Below are 26,803 nucleotides of genomic sequence, written 5' to 3'. Positions count from 1 at the left end.
CCTCCAACACTTCCTTCCCCATGTGTGGACTGACTGTACAGTGGAGAGTTGTCAGTCTGTGGCAAATCCAATCTGGAGAGGGTCTTTTATACTGGGAGCATCAATCAGATAAGCTTCTTTATTACTGTTATCCTGTGAGCACATTTTAGTTGGACCGTTGGTGTAGCACTAAAGATAGGTACACACTATACAATTATCTGTCAGATAATCTGCCAGATCTAAGTGTGGCTGTAGCGGTATTGCACTAGCAGAAGTTGCCTATTTCAGGATTTGGATATGGAAGAGGTCTGGACGGCTCTGCGGTGTAATCACGTTTCAGAAAAGCAAACGCCAAGTGTTTTAAAGTTACACGTCTAGAAACATTTACCTAAAGCTGTATGCTACGAATTGGGGAACTATGCGAGCGGCCCCTGTTCTTGTGTAGGCGACGTGAGGTTTGCTCCTCAGTGGTTACAGAGTTGAGCTGCCACAGACACCGCGATACTGAACTTTCTGTAACATTATAATTTGCACTGGGAAGGGTACACTGTATGAACACAGTCCTCAACGCTACAACCCGACGGGCGTCTTCCGGCAATCCTTGGGGAACACACCTTAGTCAAATTAGTTTTATTGATGAGGAAATAAACATGTCCAGGTGGGAGAGGAGTAACCACAGGATCTATGAAATAGTCAGGAAATACTTCCCCCCGTCCCGGGGGAACCAACAGAAGAACGTTATCCGATGGCTTATGCGGATGTCGGCAGAGAATGTTCTAGGCGATAACCCAACAGAAGCTGGTTTACAAGAGTCTTTTCATTGGTCTTCTTACGAACTGGTAGCGGTGGGAGGGGGTTTCCTTTGTATTCTATAACCGCCATCTTGGCGCGGTTCAGATTTTCTCGGGTCGGAATCTGGAACATAGTTACATAGTTGCCGTCATCCGAACTGAAGCGAGGAACCAGGGTCTTGAAAAGCTTGTGAATGAGATCCTTCTCCTGGGAGAGAAGAGAAAATCCTTTCAATGACACTAATATGAAATCTATTAGGATTTTTCCCTAACATACAATACTGTGCAAAAGTTTTAGGCAGGTGTGGAAAGAATGCTGCAAAGTAAGAATGCTTTAAAAAATATAGAAGTGGTAACAGTTTATTTTTTATCAATTAACAAAATGCAAAGTGAATGAACAGAAGAGAAATCTGATGTCCTATGTAGTATCCAGAATGCAAGGAGACGTAAGGTACACTAGTAATTGTAACTTGCATCAGTTAATTTGTAATTGATCCAGCAACACAGATGTAACTTGTACCCTAGGTCCAAAAATGCAACAACGTCTAAGAGGTCCAATTAGGGTGGGTACACACTGGCCGATATATCGGCCGTTCTATTGAACGGGCGGATATATCGCGAGTCCGTCGGCTAGTATGTACGGGCGATATGTTTGTGAACTCCGTCGTTCACAGACATATCGCGTAGGCCCCGCAGCACAGCCGACGGCCAATATATCTACCGATATATTGGCGCATCGCTGTGTGTGTACGGGCAACCAGCCGGCTGCCCGTACACATGCTGCGGCGGCCGGCGGTGATTGACAGCTGAACTAGGCGGGCGTGTGTACACGCCCGGCCAGATCATGACGTCAGTCCCCGATGGATCGGGCAGTGTGTATGCACAGCACACTGCCCGATCCGTCCATAGATATATCTGCCGATCAATTGATCTGCAGAAATATCTATCAGTGTGTACCCACCTTTACTGAAGACTCCTGGACCACTAAGAGTTAAAACCCTTCTTCGTTCCAAAGGATGTAAGAAAAGCAATACTGAGACAAAACCCCATACCACGTACCGTCAGCCAGAAATCCGCCATCTTCATGGCTTTCTCATCTGTATCGCCACATTTCCCATAATCAATGATCTGAAACAGAAACCGATATCGTAGTGAGTGACGCTACCGCACGGCACCAATCCCTTCTACGCCCTACACATAGGAACCCAGAGAGGGAGACGACCCCATTCCAGGGATACATTTCCCACAAAGCATAGACTGACACCACATGGTGGAACAGGAAGCGTTTGGCATCATGGCAGACATGTGACCGAAGACGGAATCCTGACACCAAAAAACGCCCGCCGGGGTATTGGTTAGTCCGAGCAGCCACCCCCCACGAATTAGGATAGGGAGCAGGAGAGGAGTAAAAGAATGACCCCTGTCCGGTGTCGCGATCCTAATTGTCGGGATGCGGCGGGTGGTCATGTGACTGTCGGCATCCCGACAGCCGGTATTTCACACCCAACCCGGTGGAACTAGTGTTCATTCTAGCTCTGCACCTGTCACAGCGTGTGCAGTTCCTCTTTCCTGCCTGGGGTGTCGCTCTCTGCTCTGGTGCTTCTAGCACACTCTGGTCTGTATTTATAAGGCGACACAGAGCGTCTGCAGCACCATATAGAAAACATTTCACGGTATCAATAACACAGTATCAAAGTACAAATACAAAACACAATTATATATATATATATATATACACACACATACATACATACATATATATACATGCATACATACATATACATACATACATACACACGCACACACTTAGTGGTAGACAATACGGGGAGGGACATATATCCGCCCCCAGCCAGGCACCTTGTTGGCATAGAAGCGCAGCTCGTCTGCCCGGGCCCAGGTGGTCTCTATCCGCTCATGTCTGACCAGCCCCGTCAGCAGGTTCCGCAGCATGTCCAGCCTGGAGCGGGGCCCCAGCCCCATACGCCGGGCCACCCTGCCATGGGAGACGAGGAGGCTCCCGAACAGCCTCATACTACTGACAGAAGGTTACAGATGTCTGTCCTGTCCCGGCCTCCGTACAGCATGGGAGACGCTTCCGGCCTCCGTACACTAGGAACCACTTCCGGCCTCCGTACACACTGACAGATGATATTCCGGCCCCCTTTTATTCTCCGGCCGGGGCTCTTCCTACTTCCGGCACCATGCCAGGAGCTGCTGCGACCCTCTCCCCTTCCGTACACACGCCGAGGGTTCTGATCGTGCGACGGCCGGAGACTCAGCGGTGAGGAGGAGAAAACCCCGGTACCGGAGACTGGAGGGAGGTGAGTGCCTAGGAGACAGCTCTGCCCCTGCATGGGCCCCGTCTTCTCCTGTGTGGCCCCTAGAGCTGGTGCACTCTGTAAACGTTTATCACCCCCAACTCTATATTCATTGTCACCCCCCCCAACTGTGCTCATCATATCCCCCCTCCCCACAACTGTGCTCATGATCATATCCCCCCTCCCCACAACTGTGCTCATGATCATATCCCCCTCCCCACAACTTTGCTCATGATCATATCCCCCTCCCCACAACTGTGCTCATTCTCATATCCCCCCCCCTCCCCACAACTGTGCTCATTCTCATATCCCCCCCCCCTCCCCACAACTGTGCTCATGATCCTATCCCCCCTCCCCACAACTGTGCTCATGATCATATCCCCCCTCCCCACAACTGTGCTCATGATCATATCCCCCCTCCCCACAACTGTGCTCATTCTCCTATCCCCCCTCCCCACAACTGTGCTCATGATCATATCCCCCCCTCCCCACAACTGTGCTCATGATCATATCCCCCCTCCCCACAACTGTGCTCATGATCATATCCCCCCTCCCCACAACTGTGCTCATGATCATATCCCCCCTCCCCACAACTGTGCTCATGATCATATCCCCCCTCCCCACAACTGTGCTCATGATCATATCCCCCCTCCCCACAACTGTGCTCATGATCCTATCCCCCCTCCCACAACTGTGCTCATGATCCTATCCCCCCTCCCACAACTGTGCTCATGATCCTATCCCCCCTCCCCACAACTGTGCTCATGATCCTATCCCCCCTCCCCACAACTGTGCTCATGATCCTATCCCCCCTCCCCACAACTGTGCTCATGATCCTATCCCCCCTCCCCACAACTGTGCTCCTGATCCTATCCCCCCTCCCCACAATCGTGCTCGTTATCCTATCCCCCCTGCCTACAACAGTGCTCGTTATCCTATCCCCCCTGCCTACAACAGTGCTCGTTATCCTATCCCCCCTGCCCACAACAGTGCTCGTTATCCTATTCCCCCTGCCCACAACAGTGCTCGTTATCCTATTCCCCCTGCCCACAACAGTGCTCGTTATCCTATTCCCCCTGCCCACAACAGTGCTCGTTATCCTATCCCCCCTGCCCACAACAGTGCTCGTTATCCTATCCCCCCTGCCCACAACAGTGCTCGTTATCCTATCCCCCCTGCCCACAACAGTGCTCGTTATCCTATTCCCCCCCCTGCCCACAACAGTGCTCGTTATCCTATTCCCCCCCTGCCCACAACAGTGCTCGTTATCCTATTCCCCCCTGCCCACAACAGTGCTCGTTATCCTATTCCCCCCTGCCCACAACAGTGCTCGTTATCCTATTCCCCCCTGCCCACAACAGTGCTCGTTATCCTATTCCCCCCTGCCCACAACAGTGCTCGTTATCCTATTCCCCCCTGCCCACAACAGTGCTCGTTATCCTATCCCCCCTGCCTACAACAGTGCTCGTTATCCTATCCCCCCTGCCTACAACAGTGCTCGTTATCCTATCCCCCCTGCCCACAACAGTGCTCGTTATCCTATTCCCCCTGCCCACAACAGTGCTCGTTATCCTATTCCCCCCTGCCCACAACAGTGCTCGTTATCCTATTCCCCCCTGCCCACAACAGTGCTCGTTATCCTATTCCCCCCTGCCCACAACAGTGCTCGTTATCCTATTCCCCCCTGCCCTTCCCCAACTGTGCTCGTTATCCTATCCCCCCTGCCCTCCCCCCAACTGTGCTCGTTATCCTATCCCCCCTGCCCTCCCCCCAACTGTGCTCGTTATCCTATCCCCCCTGCCCTCCCCCCAACTGTGCTCGTTATCCTATCCCCCCTGCCCTCCCCCCAACTGTGCTCGTTATCTAATGCCCTCCCCCCAACTGCGTTCATTATCGCACCTCCGCCTGTGCTCATTATCCTACCTCCACAGCTTGCTGGCAGACATACCTCTGTGTGCTTTACATGTGGTCAGTGTCCTCGGCTCTGTGTGAATGACTGTGCATTGTTGCAGGTGACCTCCTCTCTGCATTTGTCACATACTGGAGCAGCCCCAATGTTATCTGATGAGCTAGAGTCTAAACCAGAGGTAAGTGTCCTTTCCTGTCACTGGGGACTTACCTCCTGTGACAGTGTGTCAGGTAGTAGTCCTATCTGCACTACTGCAGTGGCGCTACAGCATGGGGTAGGCTGTGTGATAACAGTGCCATAGCGCAGTGGGAGGAGCAAAGAAAGGATGCTTTTGCAGTACGGAGGCGGATCTAAAGACGACAGGGCCCGGGGGTGAGGTAAAGCGCTAAAGAGCGTGGGGCGAATTTGCTATTGGGCCTGCGATGAGGGCCGATGGCGCTACAGGGCGGGGAGGTGAGGTCGGCCAGTATGTCTGCCCTCCTTATCGCACATCGCTTGCTGTGTGTCCCCGGGGCCACGTACGTCACTCGCTCTCTCTGCTTTCATTACATTGTGTCCTCTCCTTCATGTGTTGCAGCTGTTGGTGGAATTTGTGCAGAACGTCTCCATCCCGCTGGGAGAAGGCCTTGTTAAGACGGAGTCTAAAGACCTGACCTGCCTATCCCTGCTGCCCGAGACGTCAGAATGTGGCTCAATGCTGCTGCCAGGTAACACCCCGATCAGGAGTACCTCCCACTGTGGAGGCGTGCTGCAATCTGAAGCATTTATACTCATGAAATCCAACTTTCACTTTCCTGATACCATTATGTATTGCCGTCCTCTGATCTCCTGGACAATACACAGGGTAATAATTAGCTTTCAGCTCCTGGGTTAAGCGCCCTGAGCTATTCAGTTATATCCCGCAGTGACTGACGCTCGGTAATGTACACATTCCGGGATGTGCCGGGAGCTATTCAGTTATATCCCGCAGTGACTGACGCTCGGTAACGTATACATTTCGGGAAGTGCCCGGAGCTATTCAGTTATATCCCGCAGTGGCTGACGCTCGGTAATGTATACATTCCGGGATGTGCCGGGAGCTATTCAGTTATATCCCGCAGTGACTGACGCACGGTAATGTATACATTCCGGGATGTGCCGGGAGCTATTCAGTTATATCCCGCAGTGACTGACGCACGGTAATGTATACATTCCGGGATGTGCCGGGAGCTATTCAGTTATATCCCGCAGTGACTGACGCTCGGTAACGTATACATTCCGGGATGTGCCGGGAGCTATTCAGTTATATCCCGCAGTGACTGACGCTCGGTAATGTATACATTCCGGGATGTGCCGGGAGCTATGCAGTTATATCCCGCAGTGACTGACGCTCGGTAATGTACACATTCCGGAATGTGCCGGGAGCTATTCAGTTATATCCCGCAGTGACTGACGCTCGGTAATGTATACATTCCGGGATGTGCTGGGAGCTATTCAGTTATATCCCGCAGTGACTGACGCTCGGTAATGTATACATTCCGGGATGTGCTGGGAGCTATTCAGTTATATGCCGCAGTGGATGACGCTCGGTAATGTACACATTCCGGGATGTGCCGGGAGCTATGCAGTTATATCCCGCAGTGACTGACGCTCGGTAATGTATACATTCCGGGATGTGCCGGGAGCTATTCAGTTATATCCCGCAGTGGCTGACGCTCGGTAATGTACACATTCCAGGATGTGCCGGGAGCTATTCAGTTATATCCCGCAGTGACTGACGCTCGGTAATGTACACATTCCGGGATGTGCCGGGAGCTATTCAGTTATATCCCGCAGTGACTGACGCTCGGTAATGTACACATTCCGGGATGTGCCGGGAGCTATTCAGTTATATCCCGCAGTGACTGACGCTCGGTAATGTATACATTCCGGGATGTGCCGGGAGCTATTCAGTTATATCCCGCAGTGACTGACGCTCGGTAACGTATACATTTCGGGAAGTGCCCGGAGCTATTCAGTTATATCCCGCAGTGGCTGACGCTCGGTAATGTATACATTCCGGGATGTGCCGGGAGCTATTCAGTTATATCCCGCAGTGACTGACGCACGGTAATGTATACATTCCGGGATGTGCCGGGAGCTATTCAGTTATATCCCGCAGTGACTGACGCACGGTAATGTATACATTCCGGGATGTGCCGGGAGCTATTCAGTTATATCCCGCAGTGACTGACGCTCGGTAACGTATACATTCCGGGATGTGCCGGGAGCTATTCAGTTATATCCCGCAGTGACTGACGCTCGGTAATGTATACATTCCGGGATGTGCCGGGAGCTATGCAGTTATATCCCGCAGTGACTGACGCTCGGTAATGTATACATTCCGGGATGTGCTGGGAGCTATTCAGTTATATCCCGCAGTGACTGACGCTCGGTAATGTATACATTCCGGGATGTGCTGGGAGCTATTCAGTTATATCCCGCAGTGACTGACGCTCGGTAATGTACACATTCCGGAATGTGCCGGGAGCTATTCAGTTATATCCCGCAGTGACTGACGCTCGGTAATGTATACATTCCGGGATGTGCTGGGAGCTATTCAGTTATATCCCGCAGTGACTGACGCTCGGTAATGTATACATTCCGGGATGTGCTGGGAGCTATTCAGTTATATGCCGCAGTGGATGACGCTCGGTAATGTACACATTCCGGGATGTGCCGGGAGCTATGCAGTTATATCCCGCAGTGACTGACGCTCGGTAATGTATACATTCCGGGATGTGCCGGGAGCTATTCAGTTATATCCCGCAGTGGCTGACGCTCGGTAATGTACACATTCCGGGATGTGCCGGGAGCTATTCAGTTATATCCCGCAGTGACTGACGCTCGGTAATGTACACATTCCGGGATGTGCCGGGAGCTATTCAGTTATATCCCGCAGTGACTGACGCTCGGTAATGTACACATTCCGGGATGTGCCGGGAGCTATTCAGTTATATCCCGCAGTGACTGACGCTCTGTAATGTATACATTCCGGGATGTGCCGGGAGCTATTCAGTTATATCCCGCAGTGACTGACGCACGGTAATGTATACATTCCGGGATGTGCTGGGAGCTATTCAGTTATATCCCGCAGTGACTGACGCTCTGTAATGTATACATTCCGGGATGTGCCGGGAGCTATTCAGTTATATCCCGCAGTGACTGACGCACGGTAATGTATACATTCCGGGATGTGCCGGGAGCTATTCAGTTATATCCCGCAGTGACTGACGCTCGGTAATGTATACATTCCGGGATATGCCAGGAGCTATTCAGTTACATCCCGCAGTGACTGACGCTCGGTAATGTATACATTCCGGGTTGCGCCCTGAGCTATTCAGTATATCCTGCAGTGACTGACGCTCGGTAATGTAGAAAGAGGAGAGAGAAGAAAGGATCTGTTTCCGGTGCACAAAGGTTAAAAAGTAACTTTTTTATTATATCCTTAAAATGATTGTGTAGTATCTACTATTTCATCCGAGATTTCTCGGATGAACGGATGCTAAATATTAAAAAAGAAATATAAAGTGGTGTAAGAATTGACAAGACTATGTGTAATAGAGAAGAGAAAAATAGAGAAACTATAATAAATTGTTAAAAAAAAAAAACTCACAGCTGGGCGTCTTTTATTGTGTCTATTACTTATATATATAGTGTCTCATGTAAGTAACTGATTTGTGATATCTTCTATTCTGACAGTATTACAGCTGTATCTTTAAGTATGATACAAATGTTGATCTCTGGGTTTTCCTAGAATGTTAATATGTATAGCTCAAATGTTACTCTTTGGCTCTCCCAGAGTGTTAATAAGTATGTTACAATGTTATTCTATTAGCTCATCTGAAAAACTCTGGCTCACTGCCCGGATTGTTCAATATATTAGATACTCAGAGACAGCTAGTAGTCTTCATCCAGAGTTTCAGGAAGAAAACAGTATCCCATACAGTAATAGAATAACATTGTAACATACTTATTAAACACTCTGGGACTTCACGTCGAGTTGCTGCACTCTGCCGCGCTAGAGGGGGGTCCTACATTATACTAGGCACCTACCCCATGACTTTTGGCACTTCAGTGTAATTTGGGGCGTAGTCAGGTTCTTTAGCAAACCAAAAAAAGTTAGCAATTGGGCAAAACCATGCTGCGCTGCAGGTGGGGCAGATGTAACGTGCAGAGAGAGTTAGATTTGGGTGGGTTATATTGTTTCTGTGCAGGGTATATACTGCTTTATTTTTACACTGCAATTTGGATTTTAGTTTGAACACACCCCACCCAAATCTAACTCTCTCTGCACGTGTTACATCTGCCCCACCTGCACTGCAACATGTCCAATTGCTAACTTTTTTTGGTTTGCTAACAAATTTCAATAAGGCCCTTTATGGTGTGTACAACGCTGCAGAGCCATTTTTCACCTAATAAATAAAAGATAATTATAATAATTTATACTTTGTTTATATAGTGCTCTTTCTCCAAAAGGACTCAAGGTGCTTTAATAATTTAGACAAAAAGTAATTGTTTGTTGCTGTGGCTTCCGCTGTTTAGTGTGCCCCCCCCCCCCCCCCCCCCCCCTTCATGTGCATGGTATGTCCTGCACAAATTATACACATGCCAATGGAATCTTGTCCTCCAAGGGCAGGAATTTTTGGTGTGCCGGACTTTCTGACTTGTCCCGGGAAGAAGACATGGGATATAAGGAGGCACTGGAGTCATTTCCTTTCTCTGATGGTGTCCTACTTGGCCCTAAATCGTATAAAATAAAGTATATTCATATGTTACACTGAAAGCTGTGTCCTACCTGTGGGAGCTGGTAAATATAATGAGCCTTTTGTTTTTGTTTTTCTGACAGGTGCTTCCGGGGCGGTGCGACTATCCTCTAAGGGGCCAGGATCTGGATTACTGAACAGCCTCCAGGTGGATATTGATCACAGCACAGACACCAGAGACGATAAGAGCGGAGGCGCGCTGCTTTCTCCCTCTGAGCCTTCGTCGCTGCTACAAGACCTTCCTGCAAATGAGAACTCCTCCTTCATCCTCCTCAATCTAGCCAGATCAGGTAACTGTGTGCCCGCCTCGCCCCCTGTTCCCGGGCCTACTTTACTATTCTTCCTTTCTTTTCTATGGTGTATTTCTAGTTTTCCTTATGTTTTCTATTTTGTCCTTTGACTTTATTCATTCATTCATTCATTCATTCATTTATGACTCTTTTTAAACCGGACCTCCATATTACCCCATTCAATACGTTATGTATTATTATTATTATTATTATTATTATTATCCTTTATTTATATGGCGCCACAAGGGTTCCGCAGCGCCCAATTACAGAGTACATAAACAAATAATCAAACAGGAAAACAGCAACTTACAGTTGATGACAATATAGGACAAGTACAGGGTAAATAAACATAGTTACATCAGCAGATGACACTGGAATAAGTATCAGGTGGCAGAAGACTGATGGAATTGGTGCAGTTGAAGATTATTAAAGTAATAAAAGGATAAGCACATGAGGGAAGAGGGCCCTGCTCGTGAGAGCTTACATTCTAAGAGGGGAGTGGCTGACCCCCATACCACCTGACACTATTCCTCCTATCCCCATACATTACCGGTCACTATGTAATACAGGCTGTTATTACACTGCTGAATCACTCTCATGTCACATAAGGTAGGTATGATGGAGTACATATTGGTAAGAGAGATAGCTGTAGCGTTCATTCTAGCACCCTGCACCTGTCATACCCATGCAGTCCCTCTTTCCTGCCTGGGGTGCCGCTCTGTGCTGTGGTGCTTCTAGCACACTCTCTGGTCTGTATCTCGGCGCTGAGATACAGACCAGAGTGCGCTAGAGGCACCAGAGCAGAGTGAGACATACCAGGCAGGAAAGGGAACCTGCACGGGTTGTGACAGGTGCAGGGTTCTAGAATGAACACTAAGCTGTTTTGGGAACCGGACACTTGTTCTCTGTAGTGTATGACGTGAGGTACCTTCTGCAGTCCTAGATAGAGCCGTAGCAGGTACCCCGGAGGTATTCTGCTCGGTATTTGCAGTAACACACATGGTATTGTAATTGTGATGGATTATAACGTTACTTTTATCTCCTAGGACTAGGCTCGCCGTCTGAGCACTTAGTCTTTGTCCAGGATGAAGCTGAGGATTCTGGGAATGATTTCCTGTCCAATGACTGCACAGACAGCAGCACCCCTTGGTTCCTGCGGGTTCAGGAGTTGGCTCACGACAGTCTTATTGCTGCCACCCGGGCTCAACTGGCAAAGAGCGCAAAGAGCAGCAGTAACGGTACGTGGGGCTACCTACTGCCGATCAGGCTATACCTACTGTCCAGGGCTGCAATGTGCTAGCACCATATAGATAAGTGTCCATAATGACCTTCCTCAGGTCTAAATGTATTAGGTCAGTGTGATGTGTAATATAACAAAATGGTTTGGGTAGATTATAGAATCAAGCACTGAGGTCGTGGGTTCAATTCCCACCATGGCCCTGTGTGGAGTTTGTATGTTCTCCCTGTGCTTGCGTGGGTTTCCTCCGGGGGACTTCGGTTTCCTCCCACAATCCAAAAATATACTGGTAGGTTAATTGGCTCCCAACAAAATTACCCCTAGTGAATGTGTGTGTGTGTGTGTGTGTGTGTGTGTGTGTGTGTGTACATGTGATGGGGAATATAGATTGTAAGCTCCACTGGGGCAGGGACTGATGTGAATGGCCAAATACTCTCTGTAAAAGCGCTGCGGAATATGTGTGCGCTATACAAATAACTGGTGGTAATAATAATAATAATATTACTCAAGAACCATTAAGAACCACATTAATACAATAAATCCGATGGTGCTTAAATGTATATTATCCAAGGGATGGTGTCACAAAGACCGGTTCCCAGATACGTCGGTCTGAAACCGCTGTCAGTGATTTTGATTGTCAGCACTCGCTTCGTTAATCAAAGTTAATGAAATAAAAACAAAAGAAAACACCTGGTCTACAATGATTACATTTCACACAATATTGTACTCCCAATTAATATTCCACATATAAAATTGCTACCACCAAGTTTTTTATTTCAGGAGTGTCCCACTCCAACTAGGAAGCCCTTAAGTTCTCCCTATGATTTACAGTTACATCCCTATCATTATTTATTATTATTTATTATTTTTATTATTATTATTTTATTGTTGTAATAATATCACATTTGCAGCATGTATTGGCTTATCCACAGGCATATGGATCTGATAAGAATCAACCAAGATCTAGCTAATTTAAAATAAGATTTTACTTACCGATAAATCTATTTCTCGTAGTCCGTAGTGGATGCTGGGGACTCCGTCAGGACCATGGGGATTAGCGGCTCCGCAAGAGACAGGGCACAAAACTAAAGCTTTAGGATCAGGTGGTGTGTACTGGCTCCTCCCCCTATGACCCTCCTCCAAGCCTCAGTTAGGATACTGTGCCCGGACGAGCGTACACAATAAGGAAGGATATTGAATCCCGGGTAAGACTCATACCAGCCACACCAATCACACCGTATAACTTGTGATCTAAACCCAGTTAACAGTATGACAAACGTAGGAGCCTCTGAACAGACGGCTCACAACAATAACAACCCGATTTTTTTGTAACAATAACTATGTACAAGTATTGCAGACAATCCGCACTTGGGATGGGCGCCCAGCATCCACTACGGACTACGAGAAATAGATTTATCGGTAAGTAAAATCTTATTTTCTCTGACGTCCTAAGTGGATGCTGGGGACTCCGTCAGGACCATGGGGATTATACCAAAGCTCCCAAACGGGCGGGAGAGTGCGGATGACTCTGCAGCACCGAGTGAGAGAACTCCAGGTCCTCCTCAGCCAGGGTGTGCCCCTGACCAAGTAGCAGCTCGGCAAAGTTGTAAAGCCGAGACCCCTCGGGCAGTCGCCCAAGATGAGCCCACCTTCCTTGTGGAATGGGCATTTATATATTTTGGCTGTGGCAGTCCTGCCACAGAATGTGCAAGCTGAATTGTACTACACATTCAACTAGCAATCGTCTGCTTAGAAGCAAGAGCACCCAGTTTTTTGGGTGCATACAGGATAACAGCAAGTCAGTTTTCCTGACTCCAGCCGTCCTGGAAATCTATATTTTCAGGGCCCTGACAACATCTAGCAACTTGGAGTCCTCCAAGTCTCTAGTAGCCGCAGGTACCACAATAAGCTGGTTCAGATGAAACGCTGACACCACCTTAGGGAGAAACTGGGGACGAGTCCGCAGCTCTGCCCTGTCCGAATGGACAATCAGATATGGGCTTTTGTGAGACAAAGCCGCCAATTCTGACACTCGCCTGGCCGAGGCCAGGGCCAACATCATGGTCACTTTCCATGTGAGATATTTCAAATCCACAGATTTGAGCGGTTTAAACCAACGTGATTTGAGGAATCCCAGGACTACGTTGAGATCCCACAGTGCCACTGGAGGCACAAAAGGGGGTTGTATATGCAGTACTCCCTTGTCAAATTTCTGGACTTCAGGAACTGAAGCCAATTCTTTCTGGAAGAAAATCGACAGGGCCGAAATTTGAACCTTAATGGACCCCAATTTGAGGCCCATAGACACTCCTGTTTGCAGGAAATGCAGGAATCGACCGAGTTGAAATTTCTTCGTGGGGCCTTCCTGGCCTCACACCACGCAACATATTTTCGCCACATGTGGTGATAATGTTGTGCGGTCACCTCCTTCCTGGCTTTGACCAGGGTAGGAATGACCTCTTCCGGAATGCCTTTTTTCCCTTAGGATCCGGCGTTCAACCGCCATGCCGTCAAACGCACCCGCGGTAAGTCTTGGAACAGACATGGTACTTGCTGAAGCAAGTCCCTTCTTATCGGCAGAGGCCCTGAGTCCTCTGTGAGCATCTCATGAAGTTCCGGGTACCAAGTCCTTCTTGGCCCATCCGGAGCCACGAGTATAGTTCTTACTCCTCTACGTCTTATAATTCTCAGTACCTTTGGTATGAGAAGCAGAGGAGGGAACACATACACCGACTGGTACACCCATGGTGTTACCAGAACGTCCACAGCTATTTCCTGAGGGTCTCTTGACCTGGCGCAATACCTGTCCAGTTTTTTGTTCAGGCGGGACGCCATCATGTCCACCTTTGGTCTTTCCCAACGGTGCACAATCATGTGGAAACAACTTCTCGATGAAGTCCCCACTCTCCCGGGTGGAGGTCGTGCTGAGGAAGTCTGCTTCCCAGTTGTCCACTCCCGGAATGAAAACTGCTGACAGTGCTATCACATGATTTTCCGCCCAGCGAAGAATCCTTGCAGTTTCTGCCATTGTCCTCCTGCTTCTTGTGCCGCCCTGTCTGTTTACGTGGGCGACTGCCGTGATGTTGCCCCACTGGATCAATACCGGCTGACCTTGAAGCAGAGGTCTTGCTAAGCTTAGAGCATTGTAAATTGCTCTTAGCTCCAGTATATTTATGCGGAGAGAAGTCCCCAGACTTGATCACACTCCCTGGAAATTTTTTCCTTGTGTGACTGCTCCCCAGCCTTTCAAGCTGGAATCCGTGGTCACCAGGACCCAGTCCTGAATGCATAACTGTGGCACTTTAGTAGATGAGCACTCTGCAGCCACCACCACAGAAGAGACACCCTTGTCCTTGGAGACATGGTTATCCGCTGATGCATCTGAAGATGCGATCCGGACCATTTGTCCAGCAGATCCCACTGAAAAGTTCTTGCGTGAAATCTGCCGAATGGAATCGCTTCGTAAGAAGCCACCATTTTTCCCAGGACCCTTGTGCAATGATGCACTGACACTTTTCCTGGTTTTTGGAGGTTCCTGACTAGCTCGGATAACTCCCTGGCTTTCTCCTCCGGGAGAAACACCTTTTTCTGGACTGTGTCCAGAATCATCCCTAGGGACAGCAGACGTGTCGTCGGAGACAGCTGCGATTTTGGAATATTTAGAATCCACCCGTGCTGTCGTAGAACTACTTGAGATAGTGCTACTCAGACCTCCAACTGTTCTCTGGACCTTGCCCTTATCAGGAGATCGTCCAAGTAAGGGATAATTAAGACGCCTTTTCTTTGAAGAAGAATCATCATTTCGGCCATTACCTTGGTAAAGACCCGGGGTGCCGTGGACAATCCAAACGGCAGCGTCTGAAACTGATAGTGACAGTTTTGTACCACGAACCTGAGGTACCCTTTGTGAGAAGGGCAAATTTGGACATGGAGGTAAGCATCCTTGATGTCCAGGGACACCATATAGTCCCCTTCTTCCTGGTTCGCTATCACTGCTCTGAGTGACTCCATTTAGAATAGGTCTCACCGAGCCGTCTGGCTTCAGTACCACAATATAGTGTGGAATAATACCCCTTTACTTGTTGTAGGAGGGGTACTTTGATTATCACCTGCTGGGAATACAGCTTGTGAATTGTTTCCAATACTGCCTCCCTGTCGGAGGTAGACGTTGGTAAAGCAAACTTCAGGAACCTGCGAGGGGGAGACGTCTCGAATTTCCAATCTGTACCCCTGGGATACTACTTGTAGGATCCAGGGGTCCACTTGCGAGTGAGCCCACTGCGTGCTGAAAACTCTTGAGACGACCCCCCACCGCACCTGTTTGTACGGCCCCAGCGTCATGCTGAGGACTTGGCAGAAGCGGTGGAAGGCTTCTGTTCCTGGGAATGGGCTGCCTGCTGCAGTCTTCTTCCCTTACCTCTATCCCTGGGCAGATATTATGGGGACGAAAGGACTGAGGCTGAAAAGACTATGTCTTTTTCTGCTGAGATGTGACTTGGGGTAAAAAAGGTGGATTTTCTAGCTGTTGCCGTGGCCACCAGGTCCGATGGACCGACCCCAAATAACTCCTCCCCTTTATACGGCAATACTTCCATGTGCCGTTTGGAATCTGCATCACCTGACCACTGTCGTGTCCATAAACATCGTCTGGCAGATATGGACATCGCACTTACTCTTGATGCCAGAGTTTCGCATATATAGAAATGCATCTTTTAAATGCTCTATAGTCAATAAAATACTGTCCCTGTCAAGGGTATCAATATTTCCAGTCAGGGAATCCGACCAAGCCACCCCAGCGGTGCCCATCCAGGCTGAGGCGATCGCTGGTCGCAGTATAACACCAGTATGTGTGTATATACTTTTTAGGATATTTTCCAACCTCCTATCAGTTGGCTCCTTGAGGGCGTCCGTATCTGGAGACGGTAACGCCACTTGTTTTTATAAGCGTGTGAGCGCCTTATCCACCCTAAGGTGTGTTTCCCAACGCGCCATAACTTCTGGCGGGAAAGGGTATACCGCCAATAATTTTCTATCGGGGGAAACCCACGCATCATCACACACTTCATTTAATTTATCTGATTCAGGAAAAACCACATGTAGTTTTTTTTCACACTCCACATAATACCCTTTTTTGTGGTACTTGTAGTATCAGAAATATGTAACATCTCCTTCATTGCCCTTAACAAGTAACGTGTGGCCCTAAAGGAAAATACGTTTGTTTCTTCACCGTCGACACTGGAGTCAGTGTCCGTGTCGACCGACTGAGGTAAAAGGACGTTTTAACGCCCCTGACGGTGTTTTAGACGCCTGGACAGGTACTAATTGGTTTGCTGGCCGTCTCATGTCGTCAACCGACCTTGCAGCGTGTTGACATTATCACGTAATTCCTTAAATAAGCCATCCATTCCGGTGTCGACTCCCTAGAGAGTGACATCACCATTACCGGCAATTGCTCCGCCTCCTCACCAACATCGTCCTCATACATGTCGACACACAAGTACCGACACACAGCACACACACAGGGAATGCTCTGATAGAGGACAGGACCCCACTAGCCCTTTGGGGAGACAGAGGGAGAGTTTGCCAGCACACACCAAAAACGCTATATTATACAGGGACAACCTTTATATAAGTGTTTTTCCCTTATAGCATTTTAATATATATATATATATATATATATATATATATATATATATATATATATATATATATATCACCAAATAAGTGCCCCCCCTCTCTGTTTTAACCCTGTTTCTGTAGTGCAGTGCAGGGGAGAGCCTGGGAGCCTTCCCACCAGCCTTTCTGTGAGGGAAAATGGCGCTGTGTGCTGAGGAGAATAGGCCCCGCCCCCTTTTCGGCGGGCTTCTTCTCCCGTTTTTCTGAGACCTGGCAGGGGTTAAATACATCCATATAGCCTCCAGGGGCTATATGTGATGTATTTTTAGCCAGAATAAGGTATTATACATTGCTGCCCAGGGCGCCCCCAGCAACGCCCTGCACCCTCCGTGACCGTTGGTGTGAAGTGTGTGACAACAATGGCGCACAGCTGCAGTGCTGTGCGCTACCTTCATGAAGACTGAAAAGCCTTCTGCCGCCGGTTTCTGGACCTTCAATCTTCAGCATCTGCAAGGGGGGTCGGCGGCGCGGCTCCGGGACGAACCCCAGGGTGAGACCTGTGTTCCGACTCCCTCTGGAGCTAATGGTGTCCAGTAGCCTAAGAAGCCAATCCATCCTGCACGCAGGTGAGTTGAACTTCTCTCCCCTAAGTCCCTCGATGCAGTGAGCCTGTTGCCAGCAGGACTCACTGAAAATAAGAAACCTAAAAACTTTTTCTAAGCAGCTCCTTAAGAGAGCCACCTAGATTGCACCCTGCTCGGACGGGCACAAAAACCTAACTGAGGCTTGGAGGAGGGTCATAGGGGGAGGAGCCAGTACACACCACCTGATCCTAAAGCTTTAGTTTTGTGCCCTGTCTCCTGCGGAGCCGCTAATCCCCATGGTCCTGACGGAGTCCCCAGCATCCACTTAGGACGTCAGAGAAATGAAAGTTTAATTTGAGAAAAGTTACAATGCTTAACAGTTGCACAAAACTAGTCCAATAAATGGCAATACAAGATAGTACACAAATATGTTTCTATCCAATAGAGAAATAATGAAATTAGTTCACTCACAGCAGATCTAATATGAAAATGTCGTGAGGGGATCACAAACCATTTTGGAGCAATCCAGGATGTCACATAGGCCCTCATTCCGAGTTGCTCGCTCGCTAGCTACTTTTTGCAGCCGTGCAAACGCTAGGCCGCCGCCCACGGGGGGAGTGTATTTTCGCTTTGCAAGTGTGCGGACACGTGTGCAGCCGAGCGGTACGAAAGTTTTGTGCAGTTTCTGAGTAGGTCTGGACTTACTCAGCCGCTGCGATCACTTCAGCCTGTCCGGACCCGGAATTGACGTCAGACACCCGCCCTGCAAACGCTTGGACACGCCTGCGTTTTCCCTACCACTCCCAGAAAACGGTCAGTTGACACTCGTACACGCCCTCTTCCTGTCCATCTCCTTGCGATCGGCTGTAAGAATGGAATCGTCGCTAGAAGCATTGCACAGCAACAATGCTGTTTGTACCCGTACGACGCGCGTGCGCATTGCGGTGAATGAGCAGTTTTGCCAATTTTTTTATTTTTACCTGATCGCTGCGCAAATCGTCAGCGAGCGATAAACTCTGAATGACCCCCATGGTTCCTCTTAGACTGAAAAGTGAATTTAATGGAAAAAGAGGGGTGAAATCCTTGGTGGCGCTTCTAGTAGACCGATTGCTGCCTACTAGATCCAACGGTGGACTTATCCCAGGTAGTCCAAGAAATGGAGTAGAAAGAGTAGTGGTGGTGTGGACTAGATGGCGCTATCGTTCAAGCAGTGATGGTGAATAGGAGAGTACTAGAACAAATACTTAGCTGTGTCGTCTCCAAATGAAGGGTCAGGAATATTCTATATTCACTTTTTGATAGAGAACTCAGCCATGTTCAAAAAAAATATAGAATAAAACAGAGATGTAATGTGTAGTAATGTCACATGAGACAAAAATATGTAGTCTAGGATTATTTTGCCAATAGGAGCTGGTAGGCTCCGCTAGGCAATATGAATGGTCAGAGAATAGGTGATCTTTTTAAATAAAAAAATGGGAAACAGTATTCTCATATGAACACACCTGACTTACACAGAGACAGGTGTTAACAGGCCCATAAAGGTATCTTTTTAAGATGTGGCGTGCTCTTTATCAATAGGTGGTTGGAGACCAGAATCTGAATGGTGTCTGCTATTGTGAGAGCAGACAGCATTCAGATTCCCATTTTTTGATTTAAAAAGATCACCTATTCTCTGACCATTCATATTGCCTAGCGGAGCCTACCAGCTCCTATTGGCAAAATAATCCTAGACTACATATTTTTGTCTCGTGACATTACTACACATTACATCTCTGTTTTATTCTATATTTTTTTTGAACATGGCTGAGTTCTCTATCAAAAAGTGAATATAGAATATTCCTGACCCTTCGTTTGGAGACGACACAGCTAAGTATTTGTTCTAGTACTCTCCTATTCACCATCACTGCTTGAACGATAGCGCCATCTAGTCCACACCACCACTACTCTGAAAAGTGAATTCAGGCACTCGCTGCACTATGAACCTGGATTGCTGAGTAGCTGAATTTGCAATCTATGAGATCGCATGCTGGGTGCCGCCCATCACAGGGCAAGGCCGCCCAGGATGCTGTCCGCCCCCCCCCCCCCCCCCCCCCTCGAGAAAGCAGAAAATGCGACCGCATCACAATTTCTGCCTCATCGTAGAAATGAAGAACTTAAGGTTTTCTCCTGCTGGCGCCATCCTTTTAGCAATTATTGCGATTGGATCGCTTATTGCGATCCAACCTGAATGGGGCCCAATATGCTGAAATGTGCTGTGATAGCGCCCCCCCCCCCCCCCGCCTTGTGATAGCCCCCCTTTCTTTTTCCTGCTTTTCTATGTCCGTGATACGTTGTCATATTGTTTTTACTGAAACTGGGAAGTGAATTGTTACCATCCCTTTGATCAGGGATGGTGAACCCTGGGCCCTTCAGCTCTTGCTGAACTACACATCCCAGCATGCCCTACAACAGTGTTGCAATTGTGTCATGCTAAAACTGATGCAGGGTATGCTGGGGTGTGTAGTTCAACAACAGCTGGAGGGCCGAAGGTTACACATCCCTGCTTTAGATTATAAACCTTTGTGTCTGTAAATAGGCGTAACAGTAATTCCGTTACACTGAAATCTCCGCTTATCTTTGTATTTTGGTATATCCTGAACCCCCCACCCCAGTATTTTATTGAAATCTACATTTATTTGCGGACATTCTCTGATTTTATACCGTATATAGCTCATTACTGAGAAAGTAAGACTGCGCCATCCGATTTTATTATGAGTGCTTTGTTGTGGTGCTCAATGAAGTGTGTAATATTGATCCTATATATAATACTTCTGACCCCTTTGTCAGCACCGGAGACAATTCTGTATGTTTGCTGAGGGTACATTGGAGAGCTCCTACCTCCTGATCTGCTACAGATTTAGAAGTCTCCTTCCACTCGGTGCCAGCTACCTGCTCCCGTTCTTTGAGGTGTATTTTATGATAACGCCTGGCCCTGCCCATTCCCGTGTGTCCAGCACTTGTTTTCCTGCCCCGTTGGTGCCGCCAGAGCTCCATAGCACTGGCTGGTTTTGCCCGATTGTACTTGTTAGACGACCAGCTGCATTTTCCCTGTAATTATTCAGGACTTGAGTAAAGTACTGTCCTCTCGAAGGTGGGAGAGGTTGCAGGAAAGATCACATATGAAAGTCACCTGTACACATGGGAATGTATGTGAGAGTTGGTCGCATTGGTTGTTTCATACAAGGCTCTGTCTGATCTCTCCCAGCTGACAGCACGCTGAACGGCTCCCCCGAGGCTGACGCAGCAGCCACGCATCCGGAGAAACGCCTCCGCTGCTCCTTCCCCGGCTGTGAACGCGCCTTCGTCTATAGGACACACCTGAAATATCACTTGAAAACCCACAGGTTGGTTGTCGCCGCTGATGCTACACTGATAGTTATATTCCCCCAAACACCTTTTAAAGCACGCTGTTATTTTTCTCTGCGCTGTAGGTGTTAACGTTCCTGGGTTTTGCCCCTGCAGCCTAAACCGTGCTAATGGGACAAATACCACCAGGTTTTCTTACCATAGCCATTTGCACTTTTCTGTGTGAATCCACCCATATGTCCTAAGCATTTCTGTTACTAAGAAGACTGCAAGCACTTCCCCCTCAGTCATTTCCCTATTCCTTTGCCTGATCCTAGTGTAGAGTATGAGCTAGGGACCGATTTACTTGACGGCAACCCAAAAGTGGACAACGCCTTCCTAAAGTGTCTCCCACACTACGGTTACTCGGTCATGATACATTTGCCCGCACATTCTTGGAAAACTATTTTCTCAAGGATACCAATTACTTTTCTACACCAAAACAACAGAACTTTCCAGACTGGTCTTAGGTCATCTTCTCCTTAGAGTGCAGAAATGTATTTATCGTCCCCTAAAATTCCCACATAATTGACGGGTGAAGGTAGGGGTAACATCAATTACTTAATGGATAAATCGCCTTTTAAAAAAAAAACAAAAAAAACCAAAGCAAAAAAACAAAAACCAAACAGTAATATGATGATTTTTTTTTTTTACCGTCCATTTAACTTTGCATGTCATCAAGCACAGAGTGAAAGAAGTGGCCCATGATGACATGTACTATTACCACCCACTATAACCTGGATATACAGTAACCGATTATGGAAAAAAAGAATTCTGACTTAGGCCTATGGCTAAACCACTCTTTATCCTGTTATGTGAAATGATGCTGTTGGTTTTGCAGTAGCCTAGAGAGTAATAGCGGCACAAATAGTGATGGACTGGAAGCGCATTTTCTTAGCAGGTGGGCAACGTCAGATTAGAGGGGTCCGGGCGTTGACGCAACATGTCAGCCGTGACAATGTCACTGATAGGCTGGGCCCCATCAGTGACCTCTTCGAAACTAAGTAGCTGCGTCCGCACCTCCTCTATGTCCGTTTGGTGGTGCAATGGCTATATTACATTGAAAATCCAGGAAGAGAGCAGGGTATGGTACCTAGATCCGTGCATCACAAGTATCCTGAGGAGCTCCGTAGAGTGTGGTGCACCTGTACCTCTAACTAAATCCCCGACCTTTAACTTGTTTGAGTACACCAGTATTGTCTGTGATTAGCACCGCCCGCTCCTCCCAGATCACACGCCAGCTGGTCTGTCCGTGTGGAACCTGGCATAGCCAAGATATACTTACACCTCTCACTACCATAGGCCTGGCAAACCCGTGGCTCTCCGGCTGTTATGAAACTACAGTACAAGTCCCAGCATGCCCTGCTACCATTTTGTTATTGGCTAAAGCTGTGGCAGGGCATGCTGGGATGTGTAGTCTCCGCTGGAGAGCCACAGGTTGGTCAGGCCTGCACTACTACATCACAATCTGGGTGTCATTGGGTATGAACAGACTAGCACAGGCCTGGCTAACCTGTGGCTCTCCAGATGTTGTGAAGCTACACATCCCAGAATGCTTTGCCACGGTTTTAGCACTCCCTAATAGCAAGACTGTGCAAAGCATGATGGGACTTGTAGTTTTACAACAGCTGTAGAGCCACAGGTTGGCCAGGTCTGGACTAGCATCTACTTGGTATCTCGCCTCCAATGGGAATTGTCTATTTCACGTATATTTTCAGAAACGACCGATCTTTCAAGTGTCCCGCAGAGGGCTGCGGGAAAAGCTTCTATGTGCTCCAAAGACTGAAGGTCCACATGCGTATTCACAACGGGGAGCGGCCGTTCCTGTGCTCGGAGCCTGGCTGCGGGAAGCAGTTTACTACAGCCGGCAATCTGAAGAACCACTTGCGCATCCACACCGGTGAGTACTGCCAGTGATGTGTGTAATGCTGCTTTTGATTGGCTGTCACTCATGACTTTACCACCGGCAGGAGAGAAACCATTTCTGTGTGAGACCGAGGGATGTGGCCGCTCGTTTGCAGAGTATTCCAGTCTCCGAAAGCACCAGGTTGTCCATTCAGGTAAGGAGCGGGATCCGTCTTGTTGCCTTCACGCTGCGTGTACCGTCTTCCCCCGTGATTACTATATCGTCACTCTCTCAGGTGTGAAATCTCACCAGTGTCAGGTGTGTGGGAAGAACTTTTCTCAGAGTGGAAGTAGAAACGCTCATTTTCGGAAACATCACTCGGGGAGAAAGGAAGGTGAGTGCCTCATCTCAAGGCAGGATTACATTGGAGGGATGGCAGTGTAGAAGCGATTACACACCTTCAGGTGACTTTTTTTAATGTAGAATCTTTCCGACAACTTTTACCGAATACATTGGTGTATGTATCTTCTGTGTTCTTCAGCCATAACTTTATATCATCATGCAGCTGCGTTTTTCTTCACTTCCTTGGGATATGAGACAGAGCTGCTTTCTGGGTGTATTTATGAATACAGCAGAGTAACAGAACCCTGGCTGATGATATAAAGACATGGCTGAAATCACGAAAGAGAACCGTGCAGGAGGATTTGGGGAAGCCAGTACAATAAGGGCTTCTGAAGTTGGGTAACAGCTTTTTTTAACTGCTTAGTAAGTGAGCTACTTATAAGTAATTGGTAACTGTGAGTCCTTACCCTTTTGTCTTCCCATTCTAGATCACAGTAACACTGCAGAACATCTACACCTGAGCGAGGATGCTCTGCAGGACAGTCAGCTTCTCTCTGTGGCGTCGGGAAGACACTCTTATGAAGAGTACGTCTCCATTCTACTAAATTAACGACACTGGACACGTTTTTCTTATTTAATTCTTTTGACTGGCCATAGCAGCTAGTCTACTGGAACTATTTGCTACAAGATATAGTTTTCTAAAGAACAGAACTTTGTGGAGTAAGGATCTCTGACCTGGAGGTGGCGATGACGACTATGATCGCACAGTGCCTGCAACGATCGGAAATCTGTTCCTGGTGGAAGTTTTACAGTCACTGCGGACAAGATTGAGTAATATATCTTGCAGGCTCATACAGATGGAATATTCGGCAGCCCTGGAAGATGACTCTAGAAAGGCCACGTTCCTTTGTGTCTTTCAGATTTACAACAAATGGCGAAAGCAACGAGGCTGAAGTATAGCAACTGCTCAGCATGTAAACTTGCATACTAAGAACGGGCGTTCTCCCTGTAAGAGGGCGTATACAGACCACCACCGTCTCCGCTTAGCGGGTAACATGCCATGTCGAGGAAGGGAGACTGGCTGATTCTACCAGGGGCCAAAGTCACAAACATTGTGGTTGTAAAATAAAACCGAAAAATAGGACGAAAAAAAATTAAAAGGTTTGGTTTAATGTGCAATCCATAAATGTTTCACCAATATTATACTGACTTGATTGTAAGTTTTAATAAGTCCTCTGTGGAAGTCGGCATGGCTTAATGCGTCAATTGAGTCACCAGTTCCATCCTTCAATCAGAAGCATAGTGGGGGTCTCGTGTACACTGCCTAGGATGCTCACTATTGCTGCATCGAGAACCGGTCATCAGAGAGCTGCAAACAGTATTGCATTTAATGCGTATAAGACATCATTCCCTATGTTAGTATAAGATACAACGCAGTCTGTCTGTCCCTGTGTTAGTGAGAGATGCAGAACAGTGTTAGTGTGTGTGAGAGAGCAGTGCAGTCTGTCCCTGTGTTAGTGAGAGATGCAGAGCAGTGTTACTGTGTGTGTGTGTGTGTGTGTGTGTGTGTGTGTGTGAGGGCAGTCTGTCCCTGTGTTAGTGAGAGACACAAAGCAGTGTTTGTGTGTGTGTGAGAGAGGGCAGTGCAGTCTCTCCCTGTGTTGGTAAGAGATGCAGAGCAGTGTTACTGTGTGTGTGTGTGTGTGTGTGTGTGTGTGTGTGTGTGTGTGTGTGAGGGCAGTCTGTCCCTGTGTTAGTGAGAGACACAAAGCAGTGTTTGTGTGTGTGTGAGAGAGGGCAGTGCAGTCTCTCCCTGTGTTGGTAAGAGATGCAGAGCAGTGTTACTGTGTGTGTGGGCAGTGCAGTCTGTCCCTGTGTTAGTAAGCGATGCAGAGCAGTGTTACTGTGTGTGTGAGGGCAGTCCAGTCTGTCCCTGTGTTAGTGAGAGACACAAAGCGGTGTTACTGTGTGTGTGTGTGTGTGTGTGTGTGAGAGGGCAGTGCAGTCTGTCCCTGTGTTAGTAAGCGATGCAGAGCAGTGTTACTGTGTGTGAGAGAGGGCAGTCCAGTCTGTCCCTGTTAGTAAGAGATGCAGAGCAGTTGTACTGTGTGTGAGAGGGGTGTAGTACGGTATGGCAGCGCTCGGGCTCCCGGCGACCAGCATACCGGCGCCGAGAGCCCGACCGCCGGCATACCGACAGCGGGGCGAGCGCAAAGACTCCCCTTGCGGTCTCGCTGCGCTCGCCATGCTGCGGGCACGGTGGCGCGCTACGCGATCCACACTATTTTATTCTCCCTCCAGGGGGGGGTCGTGGACCCCCACGAGGGAGAATAGCTGTCAGTATGCTGGGTGTCGGGATCCCGACATTCGGCATACTGAAGACCACCCGTGTGAGAGGGCAGTCCAGTCTGTCCCTGTGTTAGTGAGAGACACAAAGCAGTGTTACTATGTGTGTGTGTGTGTGTGTGAGAGGGCAGTGCAGTCTGTGCCTGTGTTAGTGAGAGATGCAGAGCAGTGTTACTGTGTGTGAGGGGGCAGTGCAGTCTGTCCCTGTGTTAGTAAGAGAGGCAGAGCAGTGTTACTGTGTGTGAGAGGGCAGTCCAGTCTATCCCTGTGTTAGTAAGAAATACAGAGCAGTGTTACTGTGTGTGTGAGGGCAGTGCAGTCTGTCCCTGTGTTAGTAAGAGACGCAGAGCAGTGTTACTGTGTGTGTGTGTGTGTGTGTGTGTGTGTGTGTGTGGGCAGTCCAGTCTATCCGTGTGTTAGTAAGAAATACAGAGCAGTGTTACTGTGTGTGTGAGGGCAGTGCAGTCTGTCCCTGTGTTAGTAAGAGACGCAGAGCAGTGTTACTGTGTGTGTGAGTGTGAGAGAGGGCAGTCCAGTCTGTCCCTGTGTTAGTGAGAGATGCAGAGCAGTGTTACTGTGTGTGTGTGAGTGGGAAGTCCAGTCTATCCCTGTGTTAGTACGAAATACAGAGCAGTGTTACTGTGTGTGTGAGGGCAGTGCAGTCTGTCCCTGTGTTAGTGAGAGATGCAGAGCAGTGTTACTGTGTGTGTGTGTGTGTGAGTGAGAGGGCAGTCCAGTCTATCCCTGTGTTAGTAAGAAATACAGAGCAGTGTTACTGTTGTTGTTACTGTGTGTGTGAGGGCCGTGCAGTCTGTCCCTGTGTTAGTGAGAGAGGGCAGTCCAGTCTGTCCCTGTGTTAGTAAGAGACGCAGAGCAGTGTTACTGTGTGTGTGTGTGTGTGTGTGTGTGTGAGTGAGAGGGCAGTCCAGTCTATCCCTGTGTTAGTAAGAAATACAGAGCAGTGTTATTGTGTGTGTGAGAGGACAGTCCAGTCTATCCCTGTGTTAGTAAGAAATACAGAGCAGTGTTACTGTGTGTGAGAGGGCAGTGCAGTCTGTCCCTGTGTTAGTAAGAGACGCAGAGCAGTGTTACTGTGTGTGAGAGGGCAGTGCAGTCTGTCCCTGTGTTAGTAAGAGAGGCAGAGCAGTGTTACTGTGTGTGAGAGGACAGTCCAGTCTATCCCTGTGTTAGTAAGAAATACAGAGCAGTGTTACTGTGTGTGAGAGGGCAGTGCAGTCTGTCCCTGTGTTAGTAAGAGATGCAGAGCAGTGTTACTGTGTGTGAGAGGACAGTCCAGTCTATCCCTGTGTTAGTAAGAGACGCAGAGCAGTGTTACTGTGTGTGTGAGTGAGAGGGCAGTACAATCTGTCCTTGTGT

The 26,803-nt window shown here is 48.3% G+C and overlaps 2 protein-coding genes across 3 annotated transcripts; one reads left to right on the top strand and one right to left on the bottom strand.

Moving 5' to 3' along the window:
- Positions 1-103: 103 nt before the first annotated feature.
- MRPL17 (mitochondrial ribosomal protein L17) lies at positions 104-2,888 on the bottom strand. Its single transcript, XM_063948339.1, has 3 exons — positions 2,628-2,888; positions 1,830-1,898; positions 104-978 (listed from the first exon to the last, which is right to left on the bottom strand). Exons 1-3 carry the CDS (start codon positions 2,799-2,801, stop codon positions 730-732), a joined length of 492 nt encoding a protein of 163 aa, XP_063804409.1. The 5' UTR covers positions 2,802-2,888; the 3' UTR covers positions 104-729.
- A 55-nt stretch (positions 2,889-2,943) lies between these two features.
- ZNF410 (zinc finger protein 410) lies at positions 2,944-24,283 on the top strand. Of its 2 annotated transcripts, XM_063948337.1 has the most exons (10): positions 2,945-3,091; positions 5,101-5,175; positions 5,575-5,704; positions 9,865-10,071; positions 11,118-11,309; positions 20,753-20,891; positions 22,611-22,792; positions 22,863-22,952; positions 23,034-23,132; positions 23,569-24,283. In XM_063948337.1, the coding sequence occupies exons 2-10, from the start codon at positions 5,143-5,145 to the stop codon at positions 23,688-23,690; spliced, it is 1,194 nt and encodes a 397-aa protein (XP_063804407.1). In that variant the 5' UTR covers positions 2,945-3,091; positions 5,101-5,142; the 3' UTR covers positions 23,691-24,283. The 2 variants fall into 2 exon arrangements, with proteins under 2 accessions (XP_063804408.1, XP_063804407.1); XM_063948338.1 differs by lacking the exon at positions 5,101-5,175 and having other exon boundaries at positions 2,944-3,091.
- The last annotated feature ends 2,520 nt before the right edge of the window (positions 24,284-26,803 follow it).

The sequence above is a fragment of the Pseudophryne corroboree genome, chromosome 12 (genome assembly GCF_028390025.1).
Source record: "Pseudophryne corroboree isolate aPseCor3 chromosome 12, aPseCor3.hap2, whole genome shotgun sequence".
Classification (NCBI taxonomy): domain Eukaryota; kingdom Metazoa; phylum Chordata; class Amphibia; order Anura; family Myobatrachidae; genus Pseudophryne; species Pseudophryne corroboree.
This window is presented reverse-complemented; position numbering and strand designations above follow the sequence as displayed.